The 12,585-nt window shown below is 40.9% G+C and overlaps 1 protein-coding gene across 29 annotated transcripts in view; it reads left to right on the top strand.

Annotated features, from left to right (window-relative positions):
- adgrb2 (adhesion G protein-coupled receptor B2) overlaps positions 1-12,585 on the top strand; it is a 190,896-nt gene that overhangs the window by 136,944 nt on the left and 41,367 nt on the right. For all 29 annotated transcript variants that reach the window (XR_013289058.1, XR_013289059.1, XM_077549631.1 and 26 more), the window contains 5 exons: positions 1,611-1,737; positions 6,834-6,937; positions 7,124-7,226; positions 8,401-8,551; positions 12,051-12,120. Coding sequence is in view for 27 of the 29 variants with exons in the window: in XM_077549631.1 (XP_077405757.1) it covers positions 1,611-1,737; positions 6,834-6,937; positions 7,124-7,226; positions 8,401-8,551; positions 12,051-12,120 (555 nt within the window). In the remaining 2 variants the exon portion in view is untranslated. The remainder of the gene's footprint in view (positions 1-1,610; positions 1,738-6,833; positions 6,938-7,123; positions 7,227-8,400; positions 8,552-12,050; positions 12,121-12,585) is intronic.

Genomic DNA, 12,585 nt, shown 5'->3' on the forward strand with positions numbered 1-12,585 from the left:
GCCTCTTTGGCACGCATCGGTAGTTGACTTGACCAAAGCCGTTGTATTGCTGTGATCTCTCTACTTGCTATAGCCTTCTTTATGTATGGTATGTCTCACATACTAGTTGAATCCAGTTAAAACTGTGCAGTCATACATTGTCACATTGGCTAGGCAGAGTCCATTTAAAAATGGTCAAATTAGGCCCCTTTGGCACACATAGATAGTGTTAGAAGACAATCTTTGTCTTCCGCGTGTTCGTTGTTGTTCGGGTAGAGAGAATGTTGATTTTCTGAATACAGACTGGAGATCGGTGAACAGGTCCTTCGAAGGATTTATTTTACAGAATATTCTGGACACAAGCAAGTTTACAGGCAAATGGCTGCAGTTCCTCTCGCAAGTGTGTAGTTACAGCGGACTCACGGCATTCTTATACTATCTTGAAAAGTAGTATTCCAAACCCCCAAGCCCTCAAGAAACAGCCTTCAATACACATGACGACAGCCGGAAGTAGATAAGACTTTTTACACTTTTACAGCATATCATCCAATACACATTGAGTTCAACCCCAGACACTGGCCCTTTGATGTGGAAACAGACGAGGTCCTTTAGACATGATGACATGAGCAGAAATTGCGACAGCGCTTACAAAGACACATCCACAGATAAAAGTTCTACTGAGGAAATAAGTCAATTAAAACAGTTATGACTAAATCTATGCAGAAGACCCTCTTTAATAGTTGACTTGACCAAGGCCGTTATATTGCTGTAATCTCTCTACTTGCTATAGCCTTCCTGGACTATGGTACTCTTGGCTCACATACTAGTTGAATCCAGTTAAGACTGTGCGGTCATACGTTGTCACATTGGCTAGGCAGAGGGTAAGAGCAATCCTTTGGGAGGGGGTTACACCGTCTTCAGGAAGAGAAATGCTCCATAGCTCGATCTGGCTGGAATTTGATACGACAATACAATGATACAATGTTGGGTTACAAAATTGAAGCGTAAAACCCACTCCTCGTTCCTTAGAAATGTATCTATTAAGAGAAGGGTTTCTGCTTATCATATTTCTGGGCCCTGTGAGGATGGTGTTAGAACTTTCGCCGGCCTTTTGTCTACAATGCTCGCAATAGTAGCAGTAACTACCAAAAACTTTATTTTCTCAGTTAAAATGACTTAATGGATGCCAGAAAGATCACCAAAGACTCCAACCTAACAATATGTGAATACATGTGTAGACAAAATGGACTAAACGGACTCAACTACCATTGAGTCTGTGCCATCTTAAGTCTCAAGATAATTCTTCCAAGAAAAACAGGAATTAAAAGAACAAGAAGGCCGGTGTTTACGTTGCTTAACGCTGATATCTGGAACAAGTTGATTGACAGTTGCTAATGCCAACAAGGTGAAAGATGCCAAGTTTTAATGGATCACTACAAGAACTTGGTGAACCCAACAGTACTAGACGGTTTATCCCTGAGATTCTTCGTCCCCACTTCTCTCCCTCATAGGTGAATGTTCCTATAGACTTGTGTGGCCATGTGTTAATCACAATCCCTGTTTATGTCCCCTATGCCATCCCTTTACCCCCCCACCCCCTCCTCCCCCCTCCCCTTTCTCCTCACCTCCAGGGAAGCTGGCGCTGAAAACTGGGGCACAGAAGGCTGCCAAACGCTCACATCAACCACTGTCCAAACCAAATGCCTGTGCAGCAGGATATCCACCTACGCTGTGTTAGCGCAGCAAGCTAGAGAGCCGGTGAGTCACCACTGCATAATCTGATGGACTCTTTGGGACTTGGGGGGCGCTAATTAGGCAGCTACTACCAAGGGTCAGGTCAGTAAGCTGTTAGCGTAGTATAAATTTAGATGGTATCCCTGTTAGTTGGATTACCGCAGCAGGCTCCAGGTGCCAGCTTCTTGTCATTATAGTGAGATTTTGATGGATGACGGAGGTGAAATTTGAATGCGAGGTGTCTGATTTATTAACAAGCACCTTCCTATGCATAAGAAAACGCCTGCAAATCGAATAGCGCTGCCGTTGTTGAACATTGTCACAGCAGCAGATTTAATGCCGCCTTGCAGTTGTCAAGACTGATTTTGTTCTTTTTTTTTTTTTTAATCTCAAGCTCAGTAAAAGGTCAGTTTTTGGTGTGTATGTGATAGATGAGAAGAGGACAGAGAAGATTTTATTGGGACTGTATGTGTTTTTGCCTGAGGTTCGTATACCTGCTATAAATAGTCATACGGCTTGTGGTGTTTGTTTGACATGATTGAAAAAGGCTTTTTAGCTGTTTGGGGCAAAACATGTTCTTATAGATTGACCCACTCTCTCGTAGGGTGCTAATGGGCTTTTCAAAGACCTGACAGCACAATGGTTTACTTCCTCTGACTACCAACCCCTTTGCCCATTGTCTACCAGTTCCTATTTACCACTTATACCTTCCAAGTTAATTTTTATTTTTTTTTTTTCATGACTATTCAGCTGTTTTTTTGCTCAACACACATTTCAGCAGTTTTTCTGACCTCATGGCGCAGCTCCGTGACTTCAACATTCGCTAAACGTTCACTGCAATGAGGCGGGCGCTCCTGAAAACTGGCAAACGTTGTAGGAGCGTTTGTGTGTATGTGGGTTTTATGGCAGTTTGCCAGCATCACCTCTCTTGATGTTTAAAATCGAGACAGAAAAAAAACAGATCCATTGAGAGTAACTACAGGTGTCATGCACCTGGCAAGGAGATGGTGAAAAATAGAGTGCATGTATAAACAGAAGAGGCACAAAGGTGTCAATTTGTAGAGAAAACTACAGAGGAAGAAGCGCAGATGGATGAACCAGTAGGGAGCTTTGCATTTTGCCGCATTAATTAATAATGTATTAGTAACCATGGTAAAGATCTTCAAGCTTGAGTGGAAATCTATTAACGTATAGCCGTAAAGAACATTGCCGCATATAGTCAGTAGTTATATTTATTTCGATGTATTATAAGTGCATGCCAAATAATCCAAGTCATTTCTTACTTTTAAGCATTCTGCAGTAGTGGTGCAACACGGATTTGAGGCAGGCTACCTTCTTATTTTATACATGAAAAAGACATCAAAGTGCAATTTAATGCACATCTTCTTCCTTTAAACATGGAGACTGAATCACAAACGGTTGTGCTAGTAGAACTCTTAGACTCTTCAAACTGTAATGTTATTATGCTCTCTCTTTACCACACAACCAGGTGGACCAAAAGTGCAAAGGCACATTGACTTTTGGAACAAACCATTAAGGCCAGTGCTTAGAACCCGAAGGTGTGGGTCAATGCCTTTGTGTCAATGGCACTCAGTGAAGCGCTGCTGCGATCAGCGTTAAGTGCGCTATGTAGCTTTAGGGTTCTTCACAGTAAGCTTTCAATTTCAGACGAGATTGGATTCTCTGAAAACCGAGCGGGATTGACTGAATTAATTAGGCAACACATGACACTGTCTGGTCCACACACGCCAACACGGGCAGCCACTATTGTGCAGTATGTGAACATGTAAAAAATTCAGAAATTACATACGTCGTCCAGAGTTGAGTTTTGACAGCTGCCTCCGGACACAACGCTAACGACAAGGCACAGTGGGGTAACTGGGGGTCTGAGGATTAACCTCTATGTTAAATTAAAAAAAAAAAAAAAGAAGTGGAATGGGGGATTGAGAAGCAGTGCCTGCGCCATTACCGGCCATTTACAGTGGAGTGAAGAATAGCCTGTTAATCCTGTTTACTTTTCATAGCCTCTGAGATTTCAGTGAGCGGGCTGTGTGGATGTGCGTCTCTGTCGGGAGCGTCTATCACCAAGACAAGACTGAGGGAGAAACAAAGGCGCCGAGCAGAGGAGTTGATTGATTAAGGTCATGCCGCCATACAATGAAGACAGGCAACTGGATTCCCGAAATGAGTGCTGAGGGAACGCAAAGTCTACGGATGTGTCTGGACTCATTGCCTCAACAGACCTCAAAGGGATCATGGGATTTTGACTTGAAGGAGTTATTGGCTTTATTAAAGTCAATTTAACATTTTGTGCCTCCAGTTAATCAAGTGAGTTACAGCTCTAAGCTTGATATTATTTGTGTCAGCTAGCAAGACCTGGTTGTGTGGACACAAACAGATAAATGTACAGTTAAGCCCTTTTCACACTGCACTCGCTCAGTCTAAAGGAGTTTTGAGACAATGCGAAATGACCGGTTGCCGGCGTGCCCATATTTGGAAGGGCTGACGTCGAAGCCTACCAGTAGGTAAAAACTGTGATTTTGCCATTAATTAGTGCAAACCTGGACTAGATTTATCTTTCATTGACTTTGCTCATTTTAAGCCCTTTTCACACTGCACTCGCTCAGTCTAAAGGAGTTGAGAGACAATGGGAAATGACCGGTTGCCGGCGTGCCCATATTTGGAAGGGCTGACGTCAAAGCCTACCAGTAAATAAAAATGGTGATTTTGCTATTGATTAGAGCAAACCTGGACTAGATTTATCTTTCACTGACTTTGCTTATTTTAAGCCCTTTTCACACTGCACTCGCTCAGTCTAAAGGAGTTTTGAGACAATGCGAAATGACCGGTTGCCCATATTTGGGAGGTCTCACGTCAAAGCCTACCAGTAAATAAAAACTGTGATTTTGCCATTGATTAGAGCAAACCTGGACTAAATTTATCCATCATTGACTTTGCTCATTTTAAGCCCTTTTCGCACTGCACTCGCTCAGTCTAAAGGAGTTGAGAGACAATGCGAAATGACCGGTTTGCCTGCGTGCCCATATTTGGGAGGGCTGATGTCGAAGCCTACCAGGAAGTAAAAATGATGATTTTGCCATTGATTAGAGCGCACCTTGACTAGATTTATCTTTCATTAACTTTTCTCATTCCAAGAAAGAGGAATAGGGCACGAGAACCAGTGGAAAACTAAAGTCTCTAATGTCATTACTTGTAAATAAGTCAGCCAATATAACACTAATTCACTCCGCCAGCTTCTTTCCGATTTGTGGCGCAAAACCGCCGCTCTTGAATGGAACATTTTCAATTTGAAGCACCAGAAATGTTCGTCCTTCACCACATACACAATGAATAGGTTTGACGATGTCTGCGCTTACTAAATACAATATGAAAAAATGATTTAGGAAGACTGATGATATTTTAACTTCTAATTCATACAGTGGTACCTTGACTTACTCCAGGATTTGACAGTGTGATTGGCTCGAGTGGGGCAGTTTGTGAGCGGCGATAAGTAGGTTAAACTTCCTGTACTGAAAATATCTGTCGTTTTCATCTCATCATAATCAGGCAGGCTCACGGAACCCGGTACAGCAGAGCTATGCATACTTTCTAATCTTGATTTTTCTTCTTCTACACACACACACACACACACACACACGCACACACACACACACACACACACACACACACACACACACATTAGGCAAATTTAATTACAGGCAAATAGTACAACTGCAAAGAGACATTTGCATGTTACTGTAGCCTGTAGCCCAATTTGTATTTGCTTCTTTGTACTGTAGCGTAATGAAAATAGACGCATTATCGCATCACCCTCACAACCTAACTAATTAGGAAAGCACTGTCGGACAAATTGACACAATGAAGAGCTGAGGGACAATTTGTGGAGTTAAATAGGGTAAATTACACAAGTCGGTAGTTTTTCATTTACCCTCGTCTGAGAGGCTAACTTAAAAGTAAAAGGATCCCAACCTTTCATATTCAATTCACTGACCCGGTAAAACATTGACAATTAGCATCATGAACACAATCATCAGAATTCATCTTTCTCTCAACATGATAAAATAGTGATCCTTTGCTGCCAAATCCGATGACTGTAGAATATAAATCAAGAAGCGTTTTGATTGATCAACTTCCCCTGATGTGTTTGTGAGTGCCTCATATTGATATTCCAGCCGATTCCTCTCTCCTCTGGAGAAATTGGCTTCTTTTGATGGGCGAGGGAGGGAAAAAAACCGCACACAAAAAACTCTAGTTTTCTTTCTTCCTATATGTTTCTTCCCTGACTTGCCCTCAACTCTTCCCGCTGAACTCTCTTAACTAATCTTGAGCAGACACACTCACGGGCATCCAGCCTTTCAATTACTTGGCACACACACACACTGTGTCCTTTATTTGCATTAAGACACCTTGCGCCGCGCGCGTGTGCGTGTGTACAGTGATAAATCTTGATGAAAGAGGCGGCGAGTCACCTGAGGGAATTAACTGTTTGATTGAGAACTCAAACACGGCCAAACATTAAGCCCATTTGGGAGGCAGCAATGGTGTATAGTGTCCTAGCAGCAGAACATCCTGGGAGAGAGGCCAGAAAAGCAAAAGCCGAGTATACTGGAGGTATGTTTATGGGATGTGTTAGAAGACTATCTTTGTCTTCCGCGTGTTCGTTGTTGTTCGGGTAGAGAGATTGTTGATTTTCTGAATACAGACCGGAGATCGGTGAACAGGTCCTTCGAAGGATTTATTTTACAGAATATTCTGGACACAAGCAAGTTTACAGACAAATGGCTGCAGTACCTCTCGCTAGTGTGTAGTTACAGCGGACTCACAGCATTGTTATACTATCTTGAAACCCCCCCAGGAAACAGCCCCCAGTCCTGAGTTCAATACACATTGACTTCAACCCCAAACACTGGCCCATTGATGTGGAAACAGACGAGGCCCCCTCCCCAGACCTCATTCAATACACTCACCAAGCTCTACTGAGGAAATTAAAACAGTTATGACTAAATCTAAACAGTTATAACTAAATCTGGGCAGAAGACTCTCAACAGATGCTACAGTCAACAGTAATGCTGAAATATTCCTTTTTTTTCTATCTTCAGGAAATGGGTCCCACCAGCATGCCCTCGGTGCCCCTCATGGTGGGATGTGGGGTCTCTTGCTCTGCTCTGCTCATCCTGCTTCTTATCTATGCTGCCTTCTGGAGGTATTTGCACATTTTTCTCTTAATGGCTTCGCGCAACATTGTGTTAAGTCAATCCCTTCCATCAACACTTCCATCTGTAGAACAATTTGTTCAGTATGTAGCATTCTGATTTTCCTCAATCTATGGAAAAATTACTTTATCATTCTATTCATTTCACACCTCTGGTCACACTTCTGTGCCCTGTAGGTATATCCGCTCCGAGAGGTCCATCATCCTGGTGAATTTTTGCCTTTCCATCCTGGCCTCCAATTTATTGATTTTGGTGGGACAATCACAAACGCTTAGCAAGGTAAGGCTCTGTTATTACTCCATTGATATCGATACACGGATACAAATGTATGCACTGTATGTATTATTTTTTTCTCATTGTATGTCTACGTTATAATGACTACATGGCCATAATGATAGGCTGCAATTGATATATGACCGTCGACCGCAGTAGGCACAGTAATATATATATATACAGACGCTCCCTACGTTACGAACGAGTTACGTTCCGGACGATCGTTCATAAGGTGAATTTGTTCGTAAGTTGCTTCAGTGCTATATTTTGTATTATAATTTATGTTTAAAGCCTATATAAGTATATTGAAGGTTTATATAAGTATGTTTAAGGCTTGTACAAGTAACCTGCATTGGTTTGTACTGAAAAAAAATTAATAAAATGGAGAGAATACGTACAGTACTGTACTGTACTACGTATGTTAGAGAGAGAGAGCGAGACACACACACATTTATATATATATATATATAAAAGATATAATATTTTCTCTTTTAATAGTAAATGTTAGAGAGCCTAGTTAAGTCTCCATAAGCTTAATGTCAGAGTACTGTGTGATGAAAAATGTGTCCCTGAAAAATGGTTGCAGATCTTCACCGTCTGGCCGCGACGGAATCTTTGCAACTCCCCAAAAAAGATCACTTTTCAGCCAATCCAAAAAAAAATACAGAAGCAGGGAACCGCTAATTTGGAGTAAACACTTTTGACTGGCAAAAATATGTTTAAACATATTTGCAGATATGTTTCATAGTATTCATGCAAATTATATAGAAAAATTATGTAAAATTATTTTATTCTTAAACTTGTGCATGCACAAGTCAATACCCCATGGCATTATGGGGGAAAATTACTTTTTTAGTATTTTGCCTACAAATGATGGGTGTATTTGCAAGTACATTTAAACCTATTTGAATACATTTGAACATACTTGCAAATGTGTTAGAACATATTTAAATATGTTTAAATGTATTCGCAAGTACATTCCAACATATTTAGATTGGTTTAAATGTAATTGCAAATATGTTCAAACGTATTTGTATTACATGTATGAAACATCACTAGATGTTTACCACTCCAGACAACAGTATGCTTGCAAATTTTGATATTTTGTGTCGCTGCTATTATTTTTTTCATAATTGCATATTCATTTTTCAGTATTTTTTTCTTCTTCTTCTCTCCTTAGGGCCTATGTACCGTGACTGCTGCCTTTCTCCATTTTTTCTTCTTGGCCTCTTTCTGCTGGGTGCTGACGGAAGCTTGGCAGTCCTACCTGGCGGTCATCGGCAAAATGAGGTCACGACTCATTCGCAAGCGCTTTCTGTGCCTCGGCTGGGGTGAGTACCACACAAATGACCGCAAATTGAATATATAGGGCCCCAGCAGCGACCCCTGCGGAGCCTCTATTGTTTTTGTAGTCATTGTTATTATTATTATTATTATTATTATTAGGGGTAAGGTGATCCTTACAAAAAAATATCTTCATAGCCATATGCCAAACCTAACAAGAAGTCCGCCATTTTGAAGTCATTGTGGAATTGTGCACCATTTTTGTCCTTATATAGTGGTCATGTTTTAACAAACTCCTCCCACAGAATTTATCTGATCGTCTTCAAACTTAAGAGGTTTTAGATTAAATTTTTTTTGATTTGTCGCACACTGTTGCCATGGCGATGCATTGTTTGCAAAAAAAAAAAAATATGTTTTTGAGGCTCAAAATCAATAATAATCATTGAACTTTGCACACACATCTAATGTTCTTTTATTAAGAACCTGACTATCAATGCAACAACTTTTTTTTAGCCAGTTTATTAGCCTGATAAACTTTGGGGCTTATTGTGGCCAATATTTGAGGACTTTCGGTCTGATTCTCTTTGTAAGATCCATGACAGAATGTCAACGATGTATAATCTGCATTAAGAATATTTCTTCCCAACTATTAGATAACAGAAATTCATAGACATTTGCCTCTGACCTGTGATCGCATCCCACTTATAAATCCCAAAGACCCGACGTATTGAAATATCATTCTTGGGATGCAAGCCGGGTTGGATAATGGATATGAACCTGAAATAAAACCAATTTATTTTTCAGTTTGCCAATTTATTTCAGAAAATTGAACTAGTGTTGCCTATCTGTGCTGTTTACGCAGTGTTGTTTTTCCAATTATCACCGAGGATCTATACGTCTGTATACTTCACCAGTCGCTCTCATTTCTTCCAAAGAGGCAACTCAAAAGCTGAGATTCTTGTCGTCGGTGCCACAGGTCAAGCAGACAAAATGAAATAGCAATGAGATGTCGGTTAATTGATGCTTTGTCTGTTCTTCAAATTGATGTTTTTTTGACAAAGCGCAGGTTTCATCTTGGCATTCGATATGGACCAACAAAAGAGACATGGCATGAATATCAATGATATCTCCTTTCGAGCCCACTGATTGTTTATTTGATTTGGCTACATTTAATAGCATGACAATTAATTGCAGAGGTGTTTTTTGGTTTTTTTTACTAAATTTTGATGGTCCGTCACGATTACACTGACAGATGAAAACCCACTTTAGCCTGTGCTAAATTCCTCGTCATTCATCAGAAAAACATGCGTCCGTCACTGCCCACCTCTGATTGATTGCCTTAACTTTTCAATTCGCCATCAAGCTTGCCTGTGACATAAGCCTCTCCTTTGGTTTATACCCCAAATTAGGGATAGACCGAGCCCGATTATCGGCGCCAATATCGGGGATTTTAACAAATATCGGTATATGCCTTTTTTCAAAAACTGAGACACACTGATAATCTTGGGGGCTCCCTGAACATTTTTTCTTTTCTTTAGAAATTTAAAACGGCTGGTGGTTGCTCCAATGAAAATGGCTGGTATTCAATGAGTTAAAAAAAAAAAAACTTCTACGTTTTGAAAAGTCTTAAAAAATGTTCAATAAGCATTAATGCTTTAATTGCAATATTGCAGCATTACAGTCAAGATTGACATTTGTATTTTAAAAAAACTGACGCCAATATTTTGTACCCCTTTTTACTGAAAAAGAATATCGGCTTCAAACATCGGTTATCGGCCTCCTTAACTACTATCGTATCGGCCCTGAAAAAAACAAATCGGGCCCAAAAGTAAGCTCTCCTCATTTGCCAGACTTGAGAATATCCACAAGGACGCTTTCATGATTTGGACACAAACGGAGCTGCAACTCTCTGATAGGAGGTGCTGATGGAGACCACGGCGACCAAGATATTTAACATAAAAATGTAACCGATTATTTCCTTGCAGTGTGAATTGTTTCCGTGAAACCTCACGTTGCTGAAATCTCATTTGTATCCCCCCCCCCCCCCCCCCCTTCGCCCCGCCCTCTTCGCTGTAAGGTGCAAATTGCACCTGCGTAGACCCAATTTACCAAAAGGCGTTCATCATACTTTCTAATATAATTTATAGCTACCCACAAACATGAATAGGCAGAAGCATCCGCACAAAGGCTGGAGTTTTAATATCCATCGAGGGGATTATCTTGGTCTACTTATTCAGCTCTGCATCACCCAGATGTCCCCCCCCCCTGCATGCAATTCCCCCCCCCCCCCCCCCCTTCATTGTACTTGAACCTGATGCTGCAGGAATGTTCGAGGATAATCTACACACGATAAGATCTGCACACCACTAGCAAGATGTTTCGTAAGGACGCTGGAATTAACACCGTCGTCACCTGTTTCTCTTCATTCCAATTCATATTGATCCCCGCGCTCTAATCAGCCACCTTGCTGATGGCCTTCACTGATAAAATCGAGGCTTAATGTATACTGCGGATGTTTGGACAGTCACATATTGACTGATGGGACCCTCTGTGTGTGCGCTTGCCATCGCTACAGAAATGCGTGAGAGAATATGGATAAAATTCATGAAACAATCAGCCAGAGTAGATCCTGTCCGCCGACAATGTCGAAATGTTCTCCCGGCTCCTCGGGCGGGACCCAGTATCCGGGGGGCGAGCCCTATCGCCCCGCCGGGCTAGTCCCATATGCCCGCCGGGGTCCCGGTGGGGTGGATGGGGGGTTTGGTGGGCGGGTGCGCCTCCCGCCCCACCTCTTAACTCACAGCACTAGTTTTGCACAATACACTTGTATAGACATATAGGGCACATAACACACTTTTTGGGGGGAGAAGAAATGTTCTCCCTAAATTATGTGATTGAAATCCATTACAACGGGGTACGAGTCGCATATGTGTTGGATATTACGGAGCAGTGTGTGCACATGGGTTGGTGTTTCCTGGGTTATGTATATGTTCCTGGATTGATTGCTCTCTAATTATAATGTTTCCACGACCGGTTTGTTGACCAGCCTGGCTCCCTGCCGACTGATTTGTTAATGAGTCTTGTTCTAATTGCTTTTCATTGGCGGCCATAATCACAGCTTCTTTAATTATGTGGATATTTCAGAATCAAGCTCATTATGGGCCTAACATAGGCCACTATGTGATACTCGGTCTCACACACACACACACATCTTGATACTTGATTTACATATTTCATGCATATGTTTTGACTAGCAAAAGCAATCTTCTCAGCCATGTATGTACGGAATATGCGTGTACTCAAATGTATTGCAGAAAATTTTAAAATTGCAGAAGGATGAAATATTGAACCGCTTGATTTAACATATAAATAACACCAAGGACGGGATCCAAGCCAGGTTTTTTATGTTTGCAACATGACCTCACAAGCGGTAGTAAACTACAAATCAAAATTCGCATTCTGTGTACAATTCGAATGTTCCCTAGCAGATTAACATACCATTGAATGAAACCAATTAAAAGGATTGTGTTTATCTCTGCCTTGCAGGTCTCCCAGCCTTAGTTGTAGCCGTGTCGGTCGGGTTCACCAGAGCAAGAGGTTACGGCACCGCCAGCTAGTGAGTAGCATGTTCTCACCTCTGGACTGACCCACCTGTCACACCGTTTGGAGAATATTCTGTTTTAAAGACTCATTTTATATTCTGTAAATTATAACACTTAGCGCTGTGCAATTAATTGAAATTCAATTACAATTTCAATTATTCTACTCCACAATCACCAAATCAGCATAATCACAATTTTGTTATTGTTTAAATGTCTACATTTGCACCTTTGTTAAATTTTAAAAATAACTCATTTAATCAATTTTGTTTCATCCGAAAGGAACTTGCATAATTATAGTGTTTCAAAGAATTGTATTTGTCTTCATATTTTTTATTTGTTTATTTTTCTACGTTACAAAAAAAATACATGATCGTCCTATTGCACAGTGCACAAGCTACTCTCCAACTTCAAGTTTTTGCCAGCATAAATAAATATATATTATTATAAATTATGTTTGGTCCAAAAAGAACTTACATTAT

This window comes from Vanacampus margaritifer, chromosome 17, assembly GCF_051991255.1.
Source record: "Vanacampus margaritifer isolate UIUO_Vmar chromosome 17, RoL_Vmar_1.0, whole genome shotgun sequence".
In the NCBI taxonomy this organism is placed as follows: Eukaryota; Metazoa; Chordata; class Actinopteri; order Syngnathiformes; family Syngnathidae; genus Vanacampus; species Vanacampus margaritifer.